General features: G+C 57.2%; 2 protein-coding genes across 3 annotated transcripts; both read right to left on the bottom strand.

Moving 5' to 3' along the window:
• Nucleotides 1-726: 726 nt before the first annotated feature.
• Nucleotides 727-19,707, bottom strand: PRKCG (protein kinase C, gamma). Of its 2 annotated transcripts, XM_012733573.1 has the most exons (19): nt 19,538-19,707; nt 19,210-19,241; nt 18,286-18,368; nt 14,392-14,503; nt 14,120-14,251; nt 11,993-12,149; nt 11,293-11,427; nt 11,013-11,100; nt 10,703-10,732; nt 7,037-7,189; nt 6,562-6,750; nt 5,698-5,789; nt 5,529-5,591; nt 5,277-5,415; nt 4,213-4,293; nt 3,082-3,189; nt 1,863-2,003; nt 1,453-1,637; nt 727-1,348 (listed from the first exon to the last, which is right to left on the bottom strand). In XM_012733573.1, exons 1-19 carry the CDS (start codon nt 19,705-19,707, stop codon nt 1,105-1,107), a joined length of 2,334 nt encoding a protein of 777 aa, XP_012589027.1. In that variant the 3' UTR covers nt 727-1,104. The 2 variants fall into 2 exon arrangements, with proteins under 2 accessions (XP_012589027.1, XP_004694365.1); XM_004694308.2 differs by having other exon boundaries at nt 1,260-1,637.
• Nucleotides 19,708-21,913: 2,206 nt separating this feature from the next.
• MYADM (myeloid-associated differentiation marker) lies at nt 21,914-24,490 on the bottom strand. Its single transcript, XM_012733613.1, has one exon. The coding sequence runs from the start codon at nt 24,458-24,460 to the stop codon at nt 23,495-23,497; it is 966 nt and encodes a 321-aa protein (XP_012589067.1). The 5' UTR covers nt 24,461-24,490; the 3' UTR covers nt 21,914-23,494.
• Nucleotides 24,491-24,769: the final 279 nt, after the last annotated feature.

Here is a 24,769-nt window from a genome sequence, read left to right as displayed (position 1 = left end):
TTGGGCCGAGTCTTGAAAACCCAAGAGCTTTCAGGACGATAAGCCACCACTCCCCCACTCGGCGGGTGGGGGGGGGCTGCTGCGAAGCTTTGGGGCGCAGTCCCCTCCAAGCACACAGACGTGGGCACACCATTTGACTAGCCGGCTCTTGTCCTGAAACTACATTTCCCATAAGCCCTGACGGCAAGGGGCCGCGTTTGAGGGGAAGGGTCTGCCGCGATGTGTGCTGGGAAGTGTAGTCTCTCTGGACCGTTCCGGCCGCTCCTCCCATTGGCAAGTGGGTCAAGACGAAGACGCCAGGAAGGTGCATCCCACTGTCTTGGGCTTCGGCCGCTGACTCTTAAGCTCACAGGTTCTGGATGTTTTGGTCTTTCTCGCGGGTCGAGTCTCCAGTCTCCTAGTGGGAGGCTCGCTTTTGATCAGCCCAGGTTCTGGGCCTCAGCATGTGGACTAGCGTCCGAGTCGTGTCCTGCTCCCAGCGATGTGTGCGTGCTTGTGTGTCAGACACACTCAGGGGAGTGTGTGTACCTCTCTGTCTCCCTTCTGCTCCCCCACAGCATGTTGCGTGTACGTCTCTCATTGTGGTCTCTGTGCTTCCCCTCCTCTCTGTCACCATTGCCGCCCCCCCCAGCTTCCCTTCGGGTTTTTTCCTATGTACAGTCACTTCACACCTCCGCGCCCCCTTCATCCTCCAAGCTTAGAAGAAAACATCCAAACACTTCAGCATCAGCGTCCCAAATTTATTCTCCAGCAGCGGTGGCCAATGGGAGATGTAAAGAGGAGAGAAGGAGGGGAGGATGGAGTTTCCCAGAGTCGTGGCAGGCAGGGGTGGGGTGGGGATGGGATCCGAGCGGGACTGAGCCATGCACCTGCAGGCGAGCAGGGATGGGTTTAGACGGGGAAGTCTAGAACAAAGGCTGATTGAGAACAGTTGGGGAAAGAGTCCTCCAGGTCTCTCAGGAGCCCCAGAGCCTAGAAGGGGCCACTGGAGCAGGAGGCACAGCCCCCCACTTGCTCCAGAATGTAATGGAGGCGAGAGGGGCCTCAAAGTTGGGCAGGGGGCTGGTTCTGGAAGCCCAGTCTAGAACAGCCTACCCCATGAGACTATTTCCCAGAAAGAAAAAAAGAGAGAGCCACTGAATCTACTGAGACGGAGTCTAGAACGCCATGGGGCCGGGAGGGAGGAGGGGTTCTGGCGCCTGGTGGCGTAGAGTCCAGAACACCGAGGTGGATGAGACTACTCAGCACAGCAGAATCCAGAACACGGGAAGGCTCTAGACACTGTACGGAGGTTAGAATGCCAAGAGCGCTGGGGTGGGCATCTAGCACCCACAGGACAGAGGCCAGACTATTGGAGAGCAAAATATAGAATTAGAAAGGGGTGGCAGTGGGGGTTAAACTGGCGTGGGGGCGAGGGCGGGGGCGACACCTAGCGGCTGTAGGTAAGATTACATGACTGGCACAGGCACTGGGCTGATGGGGCTGCGGGCATCCGGATGCACGAAATCGGGGTTCACGTAGGTGAAGCCTTGGAAATCCGCCTGGTCGATGCTGGCAAGAACTAGGCGGTCCGGAGGGGTCAGCGCAGGCGCCGCCCGCGTGAAAAACTTGTCGAAATTCTCACCACTGCGACCACACTGTGAGAAATACCCAGAGAAAAACTTAGGAAGTTCTGCTCCCTCCTTTGGTGTCCACCTATGCCCCCCATATTCACCTCCTGCCTCCTTTGAGTCTCTGCACACCCTCATAACCTCTGCCTCTCCCTTTAGGGGGGTCTCCCCACAGGAACCCCATCCCACCACCCCATGTCGGTATTGGAGCTCACCCCCACCCCCCACGAATTCGCCCAGAAGGTGACTGACCGGGCGAGGTCTGAATGGGGGTGCAATCTCCAGTCGTTCCAGCCGTTCCCAGTCGATCCAGCGGAAAAAACCGTGGGCACGAATGGTGGGTTCCCCGTCTGGCCCTGAGCCCAGGCGCTTCGCTGGGTGCTTGGTTAGGAACTGTGGAAAACACAGAGAAAGACAGACAGACAGACAGACAGAATCCCAGACAGGGAGGCCCGAGAATGAGAGAGAGAGAAAGACAAGTATAGAGGAACAGAGAGACATCCACATGGGCATCCAGAGAGGGAAAGACAGCAAGGGCGAAAAACGATGGGGCAGGAGGAAGAAGAAAGGGAAGGGGAAAGAGGAGGAGGAGAAAGCAGGAGATGGGTAAGAGGGAGCCACACCCAGAGCCCAGGGGCAGGCAAAGGGAGAGATCAGGACAGAAGCCCAGGCGGGGAGGAGAGGAACAGAGAATGCCCCGCGAGCAGGTGGAGGAGCGAGATTGGAGACCCAGAAGAGGAGAGAGGCCCAGAGAAAGTCGGAGATGGAGGAGATGGAGATGGGGAGCACAGACCCAGAAAAAGAAGAGGATGAAGACCCAGGAGATGAACAGCCAGTGAGAAGCAAAAGAACAGACATGAGACGGAAACTCAGAGCAAGGGGAAAACGGAGACCGGAGAGGCAACAGATCCAGAGAGAGAAGGGAAGACACCGAGTACGGGTGCGCGTTTTTGGAAGTTGGGGGAGGTAACACAGAGGGCAGAGGGCAGAGATTCAGAAGGCGGACAGAGACCCGAAGGACGCACAGGACAGCAGGGACACAGAAGGCCCCGTCATGTGTAGACGGAGGCACGTTACAAGACAGCGACACACAGACAGACAGGAGCTGGAGGCAGTGTGCTGACTTCTCGAAAGCAGCTGGACACTAGCTCTTTCCCCTGAGTTAACCCCCAGAAAGGAAACTGAGGCTCACAGAGTTCCAGGGACTGGCCCATGAAAAGTGGCAGAAGTCAGATTCATTGGGCCCCCCTGTTATGGGGAAACAGGCCCGAACTCCCCTGTACTTCCTGAGTAGTGGGAGGCAAAAAGTCAGAGCAAAGCAGCAGGGGCATAGGTAAGCCCCATGGCTAGACAAGCTCTTCCGGCAGGGAGGAGGGCCACTTGCTTTAAAGTGCCCACAGGCGCCACATGGAGGGCACAATGGGGTGCATGGGTAGTGAGTCTGGAGCATCTGGGAGTCAGGGGTTCTCACCCCCTTGCAGATGGCCACGGCTTCCCGGGACAGCGACTTGGGGTAGGTGACAGTTTGTTCCATGATGGCCTGAAACAGCTCTTCTTCGTCCTCCCCATCGAAGGGGGGCTAAGAAGGGGAGGGAGGAAAGTCAGGGAACTGGCACCCACCGTGAACATGAACAGCCCCCCAAATTCCTTCGAGAGTTTTATCTTTCTCCCTCTCAGACGCCCTCATTTCCTATCTCAGATGCTTCAGCTCGCTGCACCTCTTTGCTGCCCTGTCTCTATCGGGTGTGTAAATCAGCAGGGTGTTAATTAGGCAATATGTCATTGAAAATAGAAGAGAGGAGAAGCTGCAGGGGAAAACTGTAAAAGCATTTTACAGTTGGATCAGTGGTCTCCAGTCTTTGGGGTTAGGAAAAACAACCCAAGGCAAGATATCTTAATCTTTGGGGACTGAGGAGTCTGGGCATACAATCGAGGGGGTCTATGATCTTGGGTTGGGAAAAATACATCATCTTCATCTCTTAAAGTCTCTAATTGAACATTTTCTTCAACTACAAATATAGGCCAAAAAAAAAAAAAAAACTCACAGTAGCACTTGTGACTATCACTAGCAGAAATCAGATATTTTCTTTTTGTATTAGAGATGAATATACCTTAAAATATCAGTCATCTCCACATCAAAATCACTGATAAGCCTTCCTTTTTACTTCCTATTACTGTTAAAACATACTATTTAATTCACTAATAGGAAATACCCTATAGATAGGTCCACTTCCCAGTGTTTAATATCTAGGCAACTGTATACCTTTCAATGAAACATATTTAATTAACATTGCTTTGTAGAGTTTTAATAACCATATTAAATCCTTTTAATAACCTCCTTAAATCCTACTATTTTACTTGTGAATTTAAAAACTTTAAGCAGGAGTCCATAGACTTCACCCGTTACTAATGGAGTCCATGGCACAAAATAAAACTAAAGACCACCTGGCCTGTGCGCAGAGAATGCTTCAGCACCAGGGACAGCGCTAGACGGCTCGAGCTGCCCCGCAGATCCTCCTACCGTCCTATCTGCTCCATATCGCGGATGGGGCCCCATCCCTGGATGCCCTTAAACGAGTCAGCCCCCCTCAGCTTCCCTTACCTGTCCTGCCAACATCTCATACAGCAGGACCCCAAAGGACCACCAGTCCACAGACTTCCCATAGGGCTGGTAAGCAATGATCTGTCGGAAGGAGGCAAAGAATCAGGACTTTGGTCTCAGAAGCCCAGGACCCCTGTCACCTTACCCCGGCCACCCCACCCACTGTGCTTTCAGCACAGACTCTTCCAACTCAGAATCCCTTGCCAGAGCTCCAGCCTTTGGAAAATGTCAAAAACAAACTTTACTTACTCAGAGCATCTCACTGGTTGAAAAAAAAGATACTCTGTGAGGGTCAGGCCACATGCTCCCCTGTTCTAGAATATTTGGGCAACTGGAGCCAGTCCTGACAATATCAGATGCATAGGACTAAACATCAGAGACCTAAATGCATCTTGAATCTGGATGCAATTCAGATTCATCTAGGGAGGTTGTTTAAAAATAGATGTTCCAAGCCCTGAAGAATTTCAGCCTCAATAGACAAGAATATGTGCGTGTTTCAAAAATTTCCCAGGTGATTTTGATTTCCAGCTAGGTTCTGTAACCACTAACATTGATTCCTTGCACGCTAGCATTGAATGCCCTGGGAAGATCAAGGATGGCACCACCAATTCCACCTCCTCTGAGAAAAGTCAGGACACGCTCTCTACCCACTTATTTACGTTCAGATCATTAGCTCCACCCCCTTAACAAAAGCAGAGAACACTCGGCCCACTCGCAGTCAGGAGACGGCCTCCACACACTCCGTGTTCTCGGGAGACAGCCCCACGCACGCAGAGTACACTGGAAATCGCTCCACTCGGCGCCCCGTCTTAGAATAGTCCCGCAACTGTGCTCCAGAATCCTTACTGGTTTGTCCTGCCCACTTTGCCTATTTAGAGACCGAGCTCCGCCCACTCAGAATGTTAGGCCCACGGGCCTCTCTGCCCGGCTACAGCGCCCACCCGAGAATGCCCACCGTGTACATAAGGAGTCCAGAACAACCCCACACACACTAGTATACTAGACAGCCAACCATAGTCACCCAGAGACCATGCAAACACCAAGGGCAGCGGGGTCCCGGGTACCTCGGGAGCTATGTAGTCTGGGGTGCCGCAGAAGGTGCGGGTGGTGGTCCCGGGGAACACGTTCTCCTTACACATGCCAAAGTCAGTGATTTTGATGTGTCCTTCTGCGTCCAGCATCACATTATCCAGTTTCAGGTCCCTGGGATAGGGCGGGGGTGGGGGGTGAGGTTGCAGAAGGGGTTGAGTTCAGCCAGTTTGCTCGCGTCCCCTCCCCCTCCCCTGCAGGCGACTGAACGATCTGTGGCTGCTCACCGGTAGATGATGCCCTGATTGTGAAGGAAGAAGAGACCGATGGCGATTTCGGCTGCGTAGAAACTGGAAAGAGGGTGGGGAAGTCAGGTCAATGGCTGGATCCCCTCCCCCCCCCAATTCCCTCACACCCCCTCCTCCACCACCACCCCTTCTCCTGGCTGAGACTCACGCTGCGTGGGGCTCCTTAAACTTGCCCAACTGCTGAATGTGGTACATCAAGTCGCCCCCGGTGACATACTCCATCACAAAATACAGGCGATCCTGGGGGGGCGGGAGGGGTTCAGAGGCGAGGACATGCCCACCATTGGTTCCTGCCCACTCAGGACGCGTGGGAGGCTCCAGACCCACCCAATCAGAAACCCAGGGCGCCTGGCCACGGCCACGGAGAGGCACCAGTGATCCTAACCCCGCGGCACTGAATCCTCTTCCATCCCACACCATCACACCCAGTTATCAGCTGGTTCAGCTCCGCGCCCTCAGAATGGGAGATTAAGACCCTTCACGCACTGAAAATCCTGGGGATACAACCTCTTCCACACCCACTCACTCACATCGGAAATTCTGGTCACCAAGCCCAAGCTGTCCGACCCTCACCTGCTGGTGACAGTAATTTCTCTTAGCCTGGGGAGCTGGCCGTGCCATGTTGGCAGTGAAGACAGACCCTCCCAAACCCCTCAGGGTCCTGACTCCTCCCATTCCACAATCCTGGGGAAACGCCCCGTTTCTCATGAGTCCTACACTCAGAACCCGAGAGCGAGTGCCTCGGAGCTCAGGGTAGGCATTTCCACTCACAGCCGTTCTCAAAAATCCTTTACTCAGAACACCCACCCCAGACCGAGCTCACTCAGGCCACGCACACTGAGGGGCCCAGCCTGCGCCCCACCCCCGCAGGGTGCCTGCATTCTGCCCACTCTCACCCAGGGCCCGAGGACTCCTCCCATGGCCGGCCATCAGCTGGGAACCTGAAACTGAGCCCTGCTCTATCCATACAACTTGGAGCTCTGGAGTCAGCCTTTCTTCCCTCCTTCCTTACCGGGGTCTGGAAGGTAGAGTGGAGCTGCGTGAGAAAGTGGGGCCTGCCTCCCGGGCCTCGGCCCCCCAGGGCCAGCACACGTTTCTCCACCAGGGTACAGTCCACGTCGTCATCCTGGACAATCACGTCTTTCTTCAGGATCTTGATGGCGTAGAGCTCGTCTGAGCCCCGACGCTCAGCTAGCATCACCTAAGGGTTCAGGGACACGGAGAAACGGAACCACACACCTTCTTATACTCAAAAATCCTTTACTCAGAAACACCCACTCAAGACCAAGCTCACTCAGGCCACGCACACTGAGAGGCCCAGCCTTCCGGCCACACCCTCACAGGGCGCCCCCACTTTGGCACGCCTCTGGGTGGTTCTGGGGACTCAGTAGCCTGGTACCCCTCCTGGCCTTTCCCCCCAGAAATGCCCCAGAAATAGGCCTTCCCCCAGGGCCCTTCCACTTCCCCCCAGAGCCCCAGAATCCAACCTTCCCAAAGCTGCCTTTTCCTAGAACCATGAGGAAACTGAAGTCAGAGATGTGCAGCCGGCCAGGGCCTGCCCCGAAGAAACAGCGCTTGGAGTCCGTGGGACTAGGGGATGGGGAGGGGATTGGAGATGAGGAGGGGCCCATGCGGACCCGCTGCGAGAGAAATGAGAGAAGGGGAAGTCATCACATCCCAGAGAGGAACAAGGACATGCCTGAGAGAGAGAATACCCGAGAGAGGAAGGTGCAGAGAGTAAAGGGCAGGGAGAATCTCCACCTGCTCTTTGGTCCAACAACCTACTCTGACTTCGAGCCAAGAGGGTTTAGTTATTGTTTAGCCAGCCCTTAGCTAGCCTACTCTCTGACATTGAGTCTGGAAAACCCGCCTCATTTTAGGGAAGAGGAAGCTGGCACAGAGACATTAAATAACTTTCCCAAAGCCACACCGTGGGTGGAAAGCAGAGCCAGAAATTAAAAAAAAAAAATCCAAAAAGTTCAGTTCCAGAGTCTCCCTGCTTCCAATTGCTAAGCTGGAATTCTTAAGACTGCTCCCCCACCCCCAGATTTTATGCTTTCTTAAATCTGGGGTGCAGTCTGAGAATCTGCCTCTGTGACGAGTGCCTGAAGGACAGTCACTTGGCTCTAAGTGGCCTTTTCTGGGCCTCGGCTGTCCGCAGGAGGGCGTCCTGTGATACCACCCCAGGGTCCTCGCTGGGCTAGTGTCTAGACCTGTGCGTGGCAACCACCCTTTCTCAGGCATGCTCTACTCAGCGGGCTGAGGGATCAATTTAAAAATAAATAAACTGGGTCATAGGCCCCTTGTGCCCTACGCCTAAGCCTTCGAGCAGCCCTGCGTGAGGTTTTATTCCATGTGCTTTGCAAAACCAGGCACTAATGGGCCCGCAGGGCGCTCTCCTGCCTCCTCCGTGGTCCGGCATCCTGACCTACGCACCCTCCTGCCTCCCACGCCAGGGCTGCCCTGCTCAGGAACGCTTGAACCTCCAGTTCGCTCCCAGTGCACCGCTACTCATCCCTAGCCCTTAACTCCAGGGTCACCCCAGAGAGGCTTCCCTGACCAGGTCAGCGGCCTTCCTCACTGCCCCCGCCACCACGGAGCGCTCCTCCGTCACTTTTCTTAGCCATCTACGTCTGCTTGACGGCTGTTCAGTTCCCGAAGGCTGGGGTGTGCTTGCTCCCTGGAACACGGTAACGGTGCATGGGGCAGAGCCGGGGCCGGACAGGCGTTTATCGAATGATGCAACGTGCGCAGACACAGTCTCACCGCCTGGACACTGGCCCCCACCCACGCAGGGCTGGTGAGGGTGAGACAGATGAGCACACAGAGCGCCGGGAGTTTCCGGGACTCAGATAAGGCCGTTCTGTTTGTTTGTCTTCCAGGCACCTACGGAGTGCTCATGTGTGACGCCCAGAGGGAATCGCAAGGAAATGAAGCCACCGCCATGTACACCTATGTTACTTAGTTTTGTTTTCCCAGAGCAGAATCCCTGGTTTCCAGAGGAGCCTGGGAAGCCTCAGAAGATGGAGGGAGCAAGACAACACCCAACTTCTCTGTAGTGGCCATTTCGGGACCAGCCACCAGCAGCCACGCTGTTACTCAACTCTCCACGTCCCACACCTGACCCCCGGTCCCTGTCTCCCTGCCCCCGGGTCTCTACCCACATCTTGCAGGTCTTCGCAGACTGACCTCCGTCAGCTAAGTGCACAGGAATGTCACTGCTGAGAGACCTCAGAGGCTCCACGTCTGCACCTGAATTTCCTCCTTGGTCTGCCAGCACACCAGCCAGCTCGCATGCAAAACAGCCCCTGGGGGTTTGTCAGTCTGTAGGAATTTGAGCCTCAGTGAGACCACAGAAATGTTTTGCTTGTTTTTTCTCTCTCTAGCGAACACTCCTGAACGCCCCAGTGCTCGCTCCTGCATCCTTCTCCCCTCCTGGGGACAGGAAGCCCACTGGCGATTCCTGTCTTTGGGGTCGTAAAAGTCACCTCTCCGGACCGCCTCCTAGTTGGGGGGAGCGCTAAAGGCCCCCGTGGCCCCACAGAGGTGACCGGTGTTTCCGGGTTCTGAGCCGCCAGAGCTCTGAGCTACCTCAAGCCAGAGTCTGCGTCCCCATTCTCCCTGTCTCCACTGCCCTGGCTGCTGGCAGGAACAGACCTCAGCACGAGGGCATGTGGTGGACAGAGGTCTGGGAGGACAGGGCGGCGCTGCCGGGGTGGTCAGCTCTCCCTGGGAGAGTCCCTGTCTCCAAAGGAGCCTCCCCTCTGCCACCACGCTCTCCCTCCTTCCAGCAGCCCTCGTCCCTCTGTTCTCGGCAACACAGCTCGGGTCCTCTGGACGTCCTCCCTTCTCACCAGGTTTAGCATCAAATTCCTCCCAAGGACCCACGAGGCACCCGCTTTCCCTCTCCTACCTCTCAGCCTCGCCTCCCGCTCCCGTGCTGCCGAAGGCCCCCGGCCAGCCAGCTCTACCCCGGGGCCTCTGTGCGTGGCCCCCAAGGCCTTTCTGCACTCTGCCCGCATCTCCCTCTCGCCTCTGCTATTCAGTCGGCCCTGCGGTGGCCTTCTCAGGGAGGCCTGCTCCGCTCACTGCGGCTGAGGTGCTGGGCATGTCCCCTCGCACCCCCGGCCTCCCTGCTGTCTGGCTGTCTCCCTAGCAGGCGTCGCCGTCGACCTACAACCGTGGTGGCGCCGTGGTGAGGGAAGGCCGTGTACCTGACCGTGGTCTCAGCTGCACCGTCCATTTGAGGGTACAGCGGCTGCACCATCCGGCCCAGGAACGCAGCAGCTAGACTCTGCCTGGAGGAAGTGGCCTCGGGATGCCCGGCGGTGCCCAGCGGTGACGTGCCCCTGGCTGCATTAGCATTTACTTCGTTCTCTGACTTTACTCTGCTTCCGCTGAGTGTGAGTCCCAGGAGAGCAGGGAGTGGTTTATTTTTCCCTGTCTTGCCTGCTGTTGTGTCCCTTGTGACTAGGATCAGGCCGCAACAAATTGGTTTTTGAAAGAGTAAGTGAGGGAGAGAGCTTTTCTTCTGAGGGTCTGGAGTCTGGCTTCCCTCCCCTTTGCGCGGGCTTGGTACACTCCCTGGAAGCTTCCCCCACTCTCCCGCAAGGGGCCAGGGGCTTTGGGGCTCCTGCTGCCCACTGTTACCTCCAGTGCCCAACACTTTTCTTAGGCGTGAGTGTGTCTGTAATTTTCTCCTACATGGAGAGAGGAGCTCCCCAGGGAACGGCCTGGTTCTCCTCCCAGAACAGGGCTTGGCTTAGGTAACACTTCAGGAAATAGGTGAGAACATGAATAGCAGAAAGGCCAGAGGGACAAGGAAGGAGACAGGAGAACTCGAGGTCGCCAGGAGTCACCCCTGAGCAGCCCTCCTGCTGCATCCGTCCCCAGGCTAGGTCACGCCTCCGCTCTCCATCCCTCAGTGTCCTGGGCTACATCTAGTGAGTCACGCCTTCCTGGCATTTATGAATCTGGGACTGTCTCTGCTTTGGGGGGCTGCTTGAGGCACAAACCCCAGCTGGGGCGATCGGGCTACCCAGCCAACACAAGCTCTGCAGCACATCAGCAAGTGGAAACAGCCCAGAGGAAGGGAGAGGTGGAGAGGGCCAAAGAGACCTCAGCGACAACTCTTGTTCACAGCCTCGACTTACCTCGTACAGTTCCAGGGGGTAGTTGCAGGCCTGGGGAGGAAAAGCCAGAGTCAGAGCCCCCGAAGAATTAGCGGGTCGCCCTAAAGCACATAGTGGGAACCCCCAACACTCCCCAGCTCTGAGATGCAGAGGAGTTACAGTTCCCATCAGGCCCTATGGCAGGAGGCCCTCAGAAAGGCGGCCAAGCAGCCCCAGGGTCTCTCAGGAATTGTAACTCTAGGACCAGCAGGCATCGAGGAGGCTGAGGACCCGGCCAGCTCAGAATCGGGGGGCTGGGGACTCTCCTTGTGGGCAGCCACACTCTGGGTACCTCAAACTTCTGGAGGAGGCTGCAGTTGTCAGCGTCGGCCACCGGCACATTGTAATATTCGCCCTCCTCCTGGTTCAGTAACTTGTACCTGACACGCAGACAGAGACCGGAGCGGGGCGGGACAGCCAGCGGGAGAGGCAGAGACAGAGAGGGGGCGGAGAGAGACACCAAGGAGGACAGAGATGGAGAGAAAGAGTGAGATAAAGAGAGGGAGGTGCGGGGAGGCCTCAGGGGAGACCACACAGAGACACCGAGGAGGGCGCCAGGCCCTGCCACTCACCAGCCATCCACGGGCGCCTTCAGCAGCTCCGAGACCCCAAAGGACATGGCGCCCATGAAGTCGTTGCGGGAGGTCCGGTCCCAGTCCCACACCTCCACGCTGAGCCTGCGCTCCACATCCCCGGGCTTCAGGTTGCTACAGGCGGGTGAGTGGGGTCAGGGCCAGCACCCAGCACCCCCCGCTTTGTGCTAGAGAGAGACTGCAGACATTGCGGGTGGGGGCGCCTGTGTCTCCCCACCGCCAGTCGCCATGAAGGGGGGTCTCTCTCCCCTACAGGCCCTAGGAACACCTGCCCGCTTTCTCCCCACAGCTCTCTCTCTCCCTCCCATCCTGGCCTTTCCCTCCAGATCTCGCTCATTCTCTTTCCCTGTCATTCTCTTTCCACATGTCTTCTTTTTCCCTCCCGACTTCCCATCTACCCAGCATCACCACCACCATCCCTCTGCCTGCACCCCCACCACCCCACCTGAGCCTTTTGTCTCTGAGACTGCTGTCCCTATCCTGCGGACAAACCCTGTCTCTCTCCCTTTCCCTTTCTCTATCTTCCCTCAATCGCTCATCTCCTTTGCCCTACTAACTTCTGCGCTGGGAGGGGAGGACTTCCCTCTGTCCTAACACCTGTTCTCTAGGGTCCTGTGGGCCCGAGGACCCTCAGGGTATTCTCTCCCGGTCGCCAAAGCCTCCCTGCTTCTGGACTCACAACACAAAGGTCTCGTTCCACACAGGGTTTAGCGTGGCTTTCACAGTGCGGGTCTTCTGCTTCGTCAAGTTCCGAGGGTCTGGGATGAGCTTTAGCTTCACATAGGGGTCAGACAGACCGTTGGGGTCCATGGGGATAAGGTTGCGGGCCTCTCCGACTGAGGGGGAGGGAAGGAAAGTGGACTGTGTCAGGAATCCAGGAAAAGGCCCCTTCCTCTCTCCCAGCCAGCAGTCAAGAATTGCATGTCCTCTTGTCTCCCTGGTGCAGGGATTAAAGTCAGCACAATCAAGCTAGGCAGCCAGCCACTGTGGCCAGAGTTCAATCCCTGGGGGAGTGACCCACACAGCCAAATACCTCTCCTCTCCCTTCACCAGTGGATTTCAATAGACCCACCTGTTCTGCTCCCCACTCTGTCTCTCGTGAATCCTCTCACACATATGCACCCCTGCTCCTCTGGCCTACATCCAAGTTGTTATAAAAAATAAATGAATCTTAAAAAAAAGCATCAAGTTGGAGTACTGTCTAATTCCATACACAAAAATAAGTTCCAAGCAGGCTAGGGATTTAGATGTAAGAACTGCAACAACCAAATCCTTAGGAGAAAACATTGGCAATACATTTCATGATATCAACAATAGAAATATTTTTCGTGACTCAACCCTATGGCAAGAGAATTAAAAAACAAAAATAAACAATTGGGATTACTTCAAGGTGATTAAGTAGATACCCAACTGAGAGAGAGGAAATAGCCGCACAGTGTATAACTGATAAGGAAACAATATCCAAATTATGGAAAAACTGCATGCAATTCAACAGCAAAAAAAATCCAAATAACCCAGTGAATGAATGGATCCCAAGAATGAAGAGAAATTCACCAGAGTACATCCAGAAGGTCAGACGTGTTCAGCAGCACGTCGAATATGAGCGATGCAGATTAAAACTGCAGCAAGATACCATTTCACACCCTTGAAAAGGGCACATATTAAAAAGACCCCCCCGGGGCCCTCCCTGGTGGCGCAGCAGGTTAAAGCACAGCAGTAAGAAACTAAAGCCACTTCCTCAGGAGTTCAATCCCCGCCTGCGCTGGAGGTGACCACATGGCGCAGCAGACCTCGTCTGGCCCGCCCGCTGCTCCCCTCAGCAGTGTACTTTGACAATCTGCCTGTTCTGCTCCCCGCTCTGTCTCTGGTGAAGCCTCTCACCACCCCTGCACCTCTGCCCTGTACCCCAGTTCTGTATGCACAAATAAATAAATCTTAAAAATAAAAAAAAGACCCCCCAACAAGAAGAACTGGAAAGGATGCGGAGGAGAGAACCGTATGACACTGGGGGGGGGGGGTGTTGTAACCTGGTGCAGCCATATGGAAAGCAATCTGGATTTACCTAAAAAACACTAAAAAGGGAAGCACCTAGGGCCCAGCAAGCCCACTCTTGGGCATCTACCCACAGAACTTGAAGCCAACAAAAAGCACCGTATGTCCTACAGCCCACAGCGGCATTATCTACAGCGGCTGGGGCACGGGGGGACCCTAATGTCCCCTGCAGGATGATCGGATCAGGATGCATGTACACGATGTAGAGTATTCTACAGCCGTTAAAAGGACGAAATGCAGTTATTTTCAAGAAATGGGGCAACGTTTTCAAAAGCTAGTGGACATTAATAAACACTCTACGAGCTGAGGGCTGACGGAGGACCGGGAAGGATAAGGGGACGGGGTGGTGGGGGCGGAGAAACGAGACCCCAAGCCCCGCCCTCCCTGAGCACCCACGTGTGGGGACTGGCCATCTCACCCACGGAATGGCCCAGCGACTCTCGAAGCGCCTTTTCATCCCTCCCTGTCAAGCACCTGATGCCCCAGAAGGCCATTAAGAGACTCTAGCGGCAAGTTGCAGAGGCCCTATGAAGGGGGCGTGGCCAGGGCGTCCGGCCTTCAGGGGCGGGGTCAGGAGCATGGGCGTGGCCTTTGGGTGGGCGTGGCCTTTGATGGGCATGGTCGTTTGGGGCGTGGCCTTTGGGTGGACGTGGCCTTTGGGCGGGCGTGGCCTTTGGTGGGCGTGGCTAGCGGCCTGGCACTAGGGGTCAACGAGCTGCCCACTGGATAAAAGGCGTAGCCCGCGCGGCCTCACCTGTGACGTGGATCTCATCTGCGGTGGGGGCCCGGATCTCCAGCTGCAGCCGCCCGCGGCGCTCCGTGTGGTCCACGCCGCACAGAGAGGGCACGCTGCGCACACAGCGCCGATGCACATTCATCTCGCAGCCTGGGGAGACAGCCCGGGTAGCCTTGCAGCCCTCGCCCCCGGCCCCAAGCTCCCTCCCCTAACGCTTCCAAAACGTAGCCGCTAAGCCGTGGAAGAGGCTCCGGAGCCCAGTTCCGGGGGCACAGCCAGTGCAGACTCACAGGAGCATTTCATGCCCTGGTGCACCAGCCCGTAGAGGAGGGAGCCACAATGGTCGCAGAAGGTGGGGCTGCTGTAGCTGTGCAGGCGGAATTTGTGCTTGTTCCGGGGGTCCTGGGGGCAGAGAGGGATAGTTCAGAAGGGCTTCGGCCTCCACAGACCACCCGGCCCGGCCTCCGCAGCTCCGCAGTGCCTTCTTCAGAAGACAGGAAAACCACCCCAGCCTTTGCCCTCCTTGGCATGGCATAGATGGCATCAAGGTACCTTTAGGTCAAGATAACTTAGGAACAATGACATTCTTATGGTCAGTGACTCATTCTTTTCCTTCTGCATGAATGCCACTCCATCACAAGTACATAAACTGACTCAAAATTACACTTGTCAGCGTGGTTCTCAGAAAAATATCTGCGACCGCCTCCCCGCTCCGAAGGCTCACTTTGATGACCTGATGGATCTGAGTAACTGGCACTAAGACTTTTGTTTCAGCAGCTCTCTGACCGTCTGTGTCTACGCAGTCTCTCTCCCTTTTCTCCTTTCCTTAACTCCAGAGTGCTGACGCAGGGGGTGGGGGGGAGCCTTTCATTTTATCTCACAATATGCTGGATGGTAACAGAGCTCTGGAAGAAAACGAAACAAGACAGAGGATGACAGCACAGGGTGGGGGTTGATCCCCTGACAAGGTGGTGTTTGGGCAGAACCTACCGGAGGCCCCCAGTGCCCACCAGCCCCACCCCCACTAAGCGCTTCTCTGAAGACTCGTGGTCCACCATGAACCCCAGGTAGCTCACTGTCAGCCTCTGCTGATGTGGGCTTGTGTGGGTCTGCCAGACGAGCGGCCTTGGCGGCCTGCCGTCCTGCCTTCCTGTACAAGGTCAGAACTGCCCTCCAGAAACCGGTCAGTCATAGGGCCAAACCTGACAAGATGCTTATCAAGTCACTCAAGAGCAGAAATCTTGACAACCCCTGGGAAGGGCTTCCCAAGGCATGCCAGGGAACGCCAGGGGGCTGAGGACTCCCCGCTCATGCTCACAGGGCCCGCGGGGAACGCCCAGGGGCTGAAGTCTAATGCGTAAGCTTACCCCTGACTCATACGTCACAAGGCATGACCAGAAATGCCAGGGACCAAGAATCCGTGTCTCTGACAGGCACAAGCTGGTAGGTGGACACCTGCCTGTTGATAAGATCAGAACCTTGGGGGTGGGGGGAGGGCCCTGGGTCTGGTTTCAATGACAACACTTGGTCTTCCAGCCAACAGCGATGATCTGGCCAGCAGACTCCGGTGCCCCCAAGCCTAGATGATGACGAAAACACACTCTTGAGTCTCACCCGCCTTTTCCTCCTGGTCCTACACCCTCACTGATGCTCTATGATTGTTCTATCAGAAGACCAGGATTCTGCTGGCTCGGCAGCGTCCTGCACTGTGAGCCTGCACCAGGACGCCCATGCGTCAGTGTGGTGCCACCGACGGAAGAGGCTTGGTGGCCCGCTTCCTCTGAGTCCCTCGTGGGATGGACACCATGACCTCTCAGGTATAGGGAGTCAGGCGGCCGAAATGAAATTGGAGAGTTCCAGCGTGCAGCAGGCCCTGGCGTGTGACATGTGCTCACTCAGTACTCCGCGGCCGTTACTGCCGCTCTGGTTATTAGTAGTGACCGGTTGCAGCCCCACATAATCCCAGGCTCAATGAGAGCTAGGCCATCTCCCAGCTGTGTGATTTGGGCTAGCCCTTCCCCAGTTCTGAGCCTCAGTGTCCTCCCCGGCCTGGAGGAGATCAACAATCTATATCCTGAAGCAGTGCCGAATGTCCAGCATCCAATTAAACATGAATTTAGGGCACTGGCTAGTCTTCCTCCCTCCACCCCCAGAGACGTCTGAGTGTTCACTAATTTGATATTTGCCATTTTCTAAGATGGCATTGCAAGTGTTATCCTAGGGTGGAAATTCAGGACGCTGAACTTCTGCTTTACAGTTTAGGGGGAGGATTCTGTTTCGAATTATATTGGGAGGGGGACTGGAAGTTACCACAATCTCTTTCAATGCTTTGGGCCTCGAAAGCAGACCCTAGGGGCTGACTCTAACACAGAGGATGCGGGAATGAGATACTGGGCATGAAAGCCCCAGCAGGGTGCCCGGCACATACTTGGCCATGGCCCCATGGATAGAAGCTTGGTCCAAATCTCAACTGTGCCTCCCACCCAAATGTGCAAGTCTCTCCCCCACCCCAACATGCAGATTCATCTGGTAAAATGACGGCCACCAGCCATTCCTGGAAAGGGGTCCCTTAGGCAGACGAAATAAAACGCTAAGTCCTTAGCACATCTTAAGCTCCGGATCATGTTCCTTACAATGAGATCAAAAGCATTAAGTAGAAAAAAGTAGCCGGCATGATGGAGAGGAAATACTTCTCTCCCGTCACTATTCACCTGGCAATAGGAACAATTTTAACATTAATAGTAATTCCTCTTTTGTCTCTTGCTAAATGTCAGCTAGTGTCCCGACGATGGGACTCGCTGAACCCTCAGAAGAATCTGATAAGGTGGGCATCCCCATTTAGAGAGAAGGCACTCCAGACATGCAGAGGAGGGCGAGGCCATTTAGAAGGACACAGAACCCATCTGTGGGATTTTAATCAGGGGTCCCACCTCAGGAGCCTCCGTTCAGATGGAGACAGGAACAACGCTGAACCCCTCTGCTGTGGGGAGGCTCAGCCTGTTCCCTACGAGGTGCCCGACGAGCACTGGGCCAGTCAGAGGCAGTGCTGGCACAGGCGTGGGCAGGTGGGGCGGCCAGTCAGCTGCAGGCACAGGTGCTGGTGGCTGGGCGCTCCGGTCACCCTCTATGCGTACTCGCATGTCCAGCTGCCAAGCTGCTGGAGGGCCTCACGGCTCCCTGTGGGTCCTCTGTCTCTCCCCCTCTTGCTACTAAAATTGTCCAAACCTGTATCATGCCCTGGCCTAGACACTTCACCCATAACCTGCCTGACTTCCTAGCACGGTCAGAACAAGCCTGGGAGTGTCCAGCCAGAGGCTGGCTTGTGGGTGCCCAGGTATCTAAATTTAAGTGAATTACAACGTAACGGAATCTCGATGTCCATCCCTCCCACAGGAGCTAGCTGTGCATGGCTGCTGTGTGGGACTTCCACAGGGCGCTGAGTGATCTCCACTGCCAGTGCTCTATGGGGCCACACCAGCCCGAGCCCCATCTGAGAGGGGGGAAGCTGGGGTCCAGGGAGAGGAGGGCCGGGGAGGGGCCCAGGGGGCTGACTGTTGTTGTAAGTCCCCGATGAGGGGGAGGAGAGGGTATGTGTGCGTGGGGGTGTGCACGGACCTGAGCGTCCGTGCTTGGCTCTCTCTGGGCGCCTCTCTCCCAGCACCCCTAGGCTGGGCCTTTAGCTACCGTTTCACGCGCTGTCTTCCTCTGGGTACCTGTGTCTGCCTCTGCCTCTCCAGGTCTCCCCTCTGCCATCCTCCCGTGTGGCTGTCTCTGACCCATCCCCACCCCCAATCTCTGGATCAGGTTCTGTCTTTTTCTGCATCTCTGACACTCCATTTTATGTCAGGGTCCCTACTGAATCCACATATTTCTTTCTCAGTCCTGGCTGTCCCTTAAATCTCTCGGTTCCTGGGTCACAGCCCCCCCCCCTTCAGCGCTCATCTTTGGTTTCCTCACCCTGCCACCTCTGTCCCCTACCTGTGTCCCAGGCCTACCTCAGTCCCCCGCCCATTCCCCCTTTCCAGGCCAAGGGCAGGGAATCTGGGCCAGACTAGCTCCCCCTCTCTCTCCAGCCCCCCTCCCCGCCCAGCCATAAAAATAGCAGGAGAAATTGGGACGGACGCTGAGGGGGTGAGGGCGGGGGCGCGGCCCAAGGAGGGAGAACCAGGTGTCCGGGCACTCACGTCCGTCTGGGGGCCTTTCCCGGCGCCTGGACACTCGAAGGTCACAAATTCGTGGCATCGTCGATGAACCACAAAGCTGCAGACTGAAGGTGAGAATTATAGAGATACCTCTGAGGACAGAAAGAGCCAGAAAGGGTCCCCCACACTGACTCTCACAGAGCATCAAAGGCGGTGGGCACTCGATGAGGAGCCAGCAGATGGAAAAGCAGAGTGGACCCAAAGACAGAGGCACCCCAGTGTACACCCACTAGGCAGCTAGAGGGAGACAGACACAGAGGGAGACTAAGGAAGGGGGGAGAGGGAGAGGGGGAGAGAGCGGGTCTCTGGCAAACACAGGCACTCAGGAGATGAGAAGAGCCAGGCGCTGCCGGAGAGGACTGGGAGGACCAAGGGGACAAAGGAGGAGCCAGCATCGGGCAGAAGTGAGTCGGGGGCGCGCTGCGGGGACCCCGACTCACTGTGTTCTGAGCAGTGGCAGCTGGTGTTTGGAGATTCGCCCCCTCCTGCCCCTCATAACTGCAGGCCCCCACCCGCCCCTCAGTGACCCCACCCCGCCTGGCCCTGCCTAGGACAGTGGGTGTCGTCATGGTGACAGCAGCCTGGGGGGGGGCTCTGACTTTGCCTCTCCAGGCCCCCCTCCTTTCAGCTCCCCTTTTCCAAATCGCCCTGTTCCCATGGCAACCGATTCTCCAAATATCTGTCCCCACCTGGAGCGGCCGCGGGAGGGGCCCCCAGCACCACCTCCGCTGGCCCCTTCGACAGATCTCCCTCCCCAGCGCAGGCTGTGTCTCTGCCACACCCCCCGCCCAGGGCTCCCCCGCGCCTCTCTGGGGACCAGAGAACACGTGTGTCAGGCAGCCTCGGCAGTGGGGCCCCAGCCTCCGCCCTCCTGAGGGTCCCAGAAGTCCAGGCCCCAGCTCTTACCTTGACACTGCAAGCCCTGTTTTCCAATCCCCCTGCCAAGGGTCAAGGATCTGAGGTCAGTGCAGAGGAGGGGACCGGGCCCTGCCCCTGCCAGCCTGTGTCCACCCCCACCCCCCTCAGACCCAGAGTCTAAGCCCCAGCAACCGCCTCTTTGCAGAACCTAGGAAGTCTGGCCCTCAGCCCGCCCCTGGCAGACCCAGGAGCTAGGCGCCCGGCCCTCCTCCCTCTGACACCGGGCTCAGGCTGCTGCCCCCAGCTCCAGGACCTGAGCGGAGCTGCAGACCCCTTTCCCCTGCCGTGGCAGTCTACCCCAGGCCCCTTCCCTCACCAGATGAAATCGGTGCAGTGGCTGCAGAAGGTTGGCTGTTTGAAGAAGCGAGCGGTGAACTTGTGGCTCTTGACTTCGTGGACCACCTTCTGCCTCAGAGCCCCCTTTCTGCAAAACAGGGGCCGGGGTCCCCCCTCGGAATCGCCTCCGCCGGGGCCGAGGCCTGCCATGGCCGTGGCAGCCAAGCCCGGACCAGGACCCGGCGGGTCGGGGAAACAGGTGGACGGGCGAGGAGCCGGGCACTCGGAGACCCAAGGAGCCCGGGAGCTCCCGCGGCGCGAGCAGAGGGGCGAGGCCGCCAGGTGCGGAGGGAGCGTGCGGGCCGAAGAGCCGCACCCGGGGCACGTCCGCTCCGCCAGGGGGAGTGGGCGAGTGGGGCGAGGATCCCAAAGCAGGGGCGAGGGGAGCCGGAGGCACGGGCGGCGGCAGCTCCAGCGCCCGCACCTGCTGAAATGTGGGAGCCCGGGTTTGGGGGGAGGCGTTGCCAGGACGACCGAGGGGCGGGGTTTCGCTTAAAGGAGCCCCCCCCCTCCCTGAGACGCGGGACCAATGCCCTCCCCCCCCCCACGTGCGCACACCTACTCCAGGAGCTGGCTGGAGGCAGGGGACAGCTGAGCACCCCCAATCTGTCACCCAAGCCCTGCTAGGGTGCCTGGGGGTCCTGTTAACCCTCCGCCCCGCCACCGCAACCAGGTCTCTGGGCCTGGCTGTGTCACTGTCCGAGCCACAAACTTTGTCCCCAGGGCTGCGGGTCCCCTGGCACTGCGGGCTCGCGGCCTCACCGTCTCGGGGCCGCCCAGGCGTGCCTCGCCCTCTGGGCCCGGGAGTTTCCGTGCTCGTGGGGCCCTGGGGAGAGGCTGGTACTGGGGGGCTTCACCCTCTCGGTCTTCGCTGGAGCCAGGCGTCTGCTTCTGCCTGGGGTTGGTCTGGCTCCCCTTGCGCCCCAGGACGTGGGCTTCTATTCTCTGGAGGCGCTTTTGCCTTGTTGCTTTCAACTGTCTCCTTGCGTGTCTGCCACCATCCGTGAGCCTCTCTGGGGTCTGCCCCAGCCCCGCTCTTGGAGGTTCACTGCCCCCGCTTGCCTCTCCCCTTGCTGCCTCCCCTCCCTCGTGGTGAGCGTTCGTCTCTCCCTGTCTATCTTGGCAGGATTCAGACGGACTTGCCTCTTGTCCGTCAGCATCTGCCCAGGGTCTCTGACCTACTCCTCGGCTCTGTCCATCTGTGTCGGGCGGGGGGTGCTCCCCGAACGTTTCAATTGACCTGTCGCCCTCTCCTCGAGCCCCTCCCCCCATCATCTCTGTCCAGTTCTCACCCACTCTGCGAATCCCTGAGCTTCCCCTTTCGTCTCTGGGGATCTCTGCGATTCAGCTCTGTGCCCCTCCCCCCACTTTTCTCCACGGTGTGGCATTCTCTACATTCTCCCGGTGTCCGAGGATGGAGGGTCTCGGGCGAGCCTCCCCTCCGCGAGGGCGACGCCCGCCAGCCTGGTCACACTCCGTCCCTCCCGCAGCTCCCGAGCGCCTCTCGCTCCGGGTGGCTCGCGGGCGTGCCGCTCTGTTGCCACGGGTAACCACGGCCCGCCCCGGGCTGCGGGCGCAATGCATTCTGGAACTCGTAGTCTCAGCAGGCTGTAGGGCTGCGCTCGCGTCGAGGGAGAGAACTTCCTCTCCCAGAAGGCCCCGCAACACGAGGCGGGGCGCAGGGCCGGCGGGGCGCGGGGCGGGGCCTAGACACTGGACGCTGCCACACCTTCTTGGGGACTGTTTTGGGGCCGGGATGAGTGCTCCCAAGCCCAAAGAGAGGCGAGCCTCCGAGCCTACCCCTAATCATGCAAACAGGGGGCCCAGCTGCCTTCCAGCCCTCCAGGCGCCCGCAGCCCCCGTGGACCGAGTACAGAGGGTGCGGATGGCCCTGGGCCTTCCATGCCCGCTCTCCTGAGGTTCCTTGCGAGCATCACCAGCACCCAGGTTCCAATCTGTTTTGTCTTGTGCCTTCTGAGGGGCTCAAGCCCGGGGTTGCTTTTGCGGGTATAAATGCAGAAAATGAAATGCATGTCCCCCAGATTTATATATTTATGTATTTGTGATTCTCAGGCTGGACAAAAGGGCAAGATGACCTTCAATGGGAGATTAAAGGCAGGAGTAATTCACTTGATCTTTGGTTTTCTGTTGACCAAGTGTGCAGAGGAGGAGGTGGTAGTGGCAGCTGAGGGCAATACCCTTCAGATGAAAAACAAATGGAACTCGAGCTGGGTCGGGAACCTGGAGAACAGGACAGATGCCAATAGTCTTCAAGGAGGCAGAATAGTGTTTGTTGAGCCACTACCTGACAGAGAAGGCAGTAACAAGTCCGTGGGTTCTCTGCCCCGGGATGCTAATCCCTGAGAAGGGGATTGATTTTAGAGATGCTGCACTCCACTGGACACTGATTATCTGAGGCACTCCAGGACTCTGTGGAAGGAGATGTCTTCCTTTCTGTCCTAACCAGCATTCCTGGCTTGAGAGGCAAACTCGAGATCCAAACTCAGCTGTTGTCTGATGAAGCTAGAGTTATGCAGGCCTGCCTCAATTCCCTCCTCCAACCAGACCCAGAAATTTCTATTTGGAGCCCTTCCCAGTAACAAAGCAAGCAGTTTTTCTTTAATCTTTATATTGAGGTAAAAAAAAAAACAACAACAATACCAAACATTTTGAATGTGGAAGCGGGAGAGGGGATAAGGCCTCCCTTTGATTGACAACATGAGCTGCTCCAGAAGCTCCACGGAATTAAAAAAAAATAAAATATATTTATACATTTATATATATATCACATTATGCGTGAGTCCCAGGGAAGCAGGCAGCAGCAGGAAGCAGCTAGCTCACAGAAACACGTGTGTGCACCATCCACTCTCGCAGTGCAGTTGTGACTATGATAGCAACAGTTCCCCCCACAACAAAAATTTTTTGAGAAATTTTCCCTTAATAGGGCCACTGTCATGTTTGCCTTTGAGTTCAAGACAAAGAAAAAACAAAACAAAAACACAAACACCTCTCGGCCTTAGGGCCAACATTGCCTCTAAGGCCGGCAGGGGTCATTTTCTTGTCCCCCCCGAGGGGAAACAAGCTACTTTAACAAACAGGCTGCGGGGCCATCCCACAGCCCCTCCAAATACTTGGGGCCATTGTCTTCAAGACAGCTCCACACTTTTCCCATACTCTGGAGAGTGGTTGGGATGAAGGCCATCCCCACTACACCTTTTAAAATGGCCTCTATTCAGTGGGCTTTTGTAAGCCAGGCAAAAATTCTGGATCTAATGGCTGCCGGCAGGAGGGGCCTAGGGACCCAGGGTCTGTGCTTGAAGCCTCCCGCCCACTGGAAATGATGGCCCTCCAGAGACTGTTTGACTTTAACTTAAAGGGAGGTGCACTGTGCACCCCTCCCGTGGGAGAAAGGGCGCCCGATCCATAACTCCCTACCCCCACCCCCCAAACACACACGCATACACACTAACTAAGGCACAGCCACAGGGCGGGCAGGCATGCTTTGGCAATGAGGCCCCCTGGGAGGCCCTGGGCATGAACAGCTGAAAAGGGGGGGGTGTGTTGTGGAGCTCAGCACCTTTGGAGGTGGGGGTGGAGGGAGAGAAAAAAGTAGTGTCAGGGGTCGAGGAGGAGAGTATCAGAATCAGAGGAGGCGGTCAGCAAACTGGCAGAGGAGAAAACAACTAAGACCCACCAGGAGACAAAAAGCAGAACTGGTAGAAGAGAAGTGGGAGGGAGAGAGTAACAGGCCGCAGGCCAACCTGGCCTGGCCGCGCAAAACAGGAAGGTAAGGAGAGAACTACAGAGAGGAGGGAGAAGTGAAGAGAACCAGCAGAGGCTTCAGGAAAGCAACAGACGGGAGACAGGAAGGGGACGCCAACTCAGGGACGCCAGCTCGGAAGAATGGCGCCAGAGGGGGCAAGCCCAGAGCCTCGCCTCAGACCCTGACAAACACCAGGTGGGCCGAGTGCACCAGGTCAGCCACATAAGCCAGCAGGTTGATGGCGGTGAGGATGGCCACGGCCAGGCGGCGGTCCCAGCTGCACACGTAGTGGGTGTGGCTTTTGCCACAGGACACATCCCTGGACCGCCAGGGGTCACCGCCGTACTTCTCGTCGAACTGGTAGAGGGGCCAGAGGACCAGGGCGGTGGCATACATGAGCACAGAGAGCAGAGCCAGCCCGGACAGGAAGGTGGGGAACGGGATGGGCAGCATGTTGGTGCACTCGCCCAGGTTCAGCAGGATCGCCACGGCAGCCAGGATGAAGCAGATGGCGTAGACAGCCACACACCACTCCAGGGCCGGTTTGGACTGGTACAAACCGGGGTCACTGATGAAGGCGAAGATGATGCAGGCCACGAAGGTCTCCAGCACCTTGAGCAAGCCTGGCACCGTGGCCATATAGCCAGTGATCTCACCGGGCCTTGCCCGGGTCCAGGCCACCTCGGTGGCATAAGCCACGAAGGCAATGCACGAGAAGGCGGTGGCGGCGATGGCATGGTCCCGGGAGCGGCCGTGTGACAGGAACTGGACGTAGGTGGTGGGGTAGATGATCGAAGACGAGAGGCAGAAGAGGGCGGCATAGCAGGCGTAGGTGATGGGGAAGTTGCGCCAGGACAGGGGGAAGCGGGCCTGGAGGCCTCCTAGCTCCACGATGAGGATGATCAGGGTCACGGAGAAGCAGAAGCACCAGGTGAACATGGACCAGTTGCCCATGGGCCCTGTCCAAGCACCCACACTGGCCACCAATGAGAAGGCCACGCAGGTAGACAGCAGCTGCAGCAGGCGGAGGAGACCCAGAGGCTGCGTCAGGGCCCGAGGGGACCCCACGATGGTAGGGGAGCCCAGGCCTGAAGAGGACATGGTGGTCGTGACGGTGGTGCGGGTCACTGTCACCGGCATGGCTGGGGGGAGGGGAAGAACATACCCTAAGAAGATTCCAAGAGGAGAGGGTAGGTACCCCCTTCCCTCCCCTGAGGGTACAAAATCACCTGGACTCCAGCTGGGGGGAGTGTCAAGGGGGCCAGGCTGCAAACTGGAATAGTCCCAGCCTCTGGATGTTAGCCACCATCTCTCCTTCCAGGAACCCACCTGTCTTTCCGCCCACTCCGCGTCTCAAAACAGCGCCAAAGCCTCCCTTCCCTGGGATCCCATAAGCTCTCAAAAAACCCTCCTTCCCCCCTTTGGGTGCTCAGGGTGCTGCACCCAACT

Source organism: Condylura cristata, unplaced genomic scaffold (assembly GCF_000260355.1).
Source record: "Condylura cristata isolate star-nosed mole 26May11 unplaced genomic scaffold, ConCri1.0 scaffold00041, whole genome shotgun sequence".
Classification (NCBI taxonomy): Eukaryota; Metazoa; Chordata; class Mammalia; order Eulipotyphla; family Talpidae; genus Condylura; species Condylura cristata.
The sequence above is the reverse complement of the archived record's forward strand: the minus strand, read 5'-3'. Positions and strand labels throughout refer to the sequence as shown.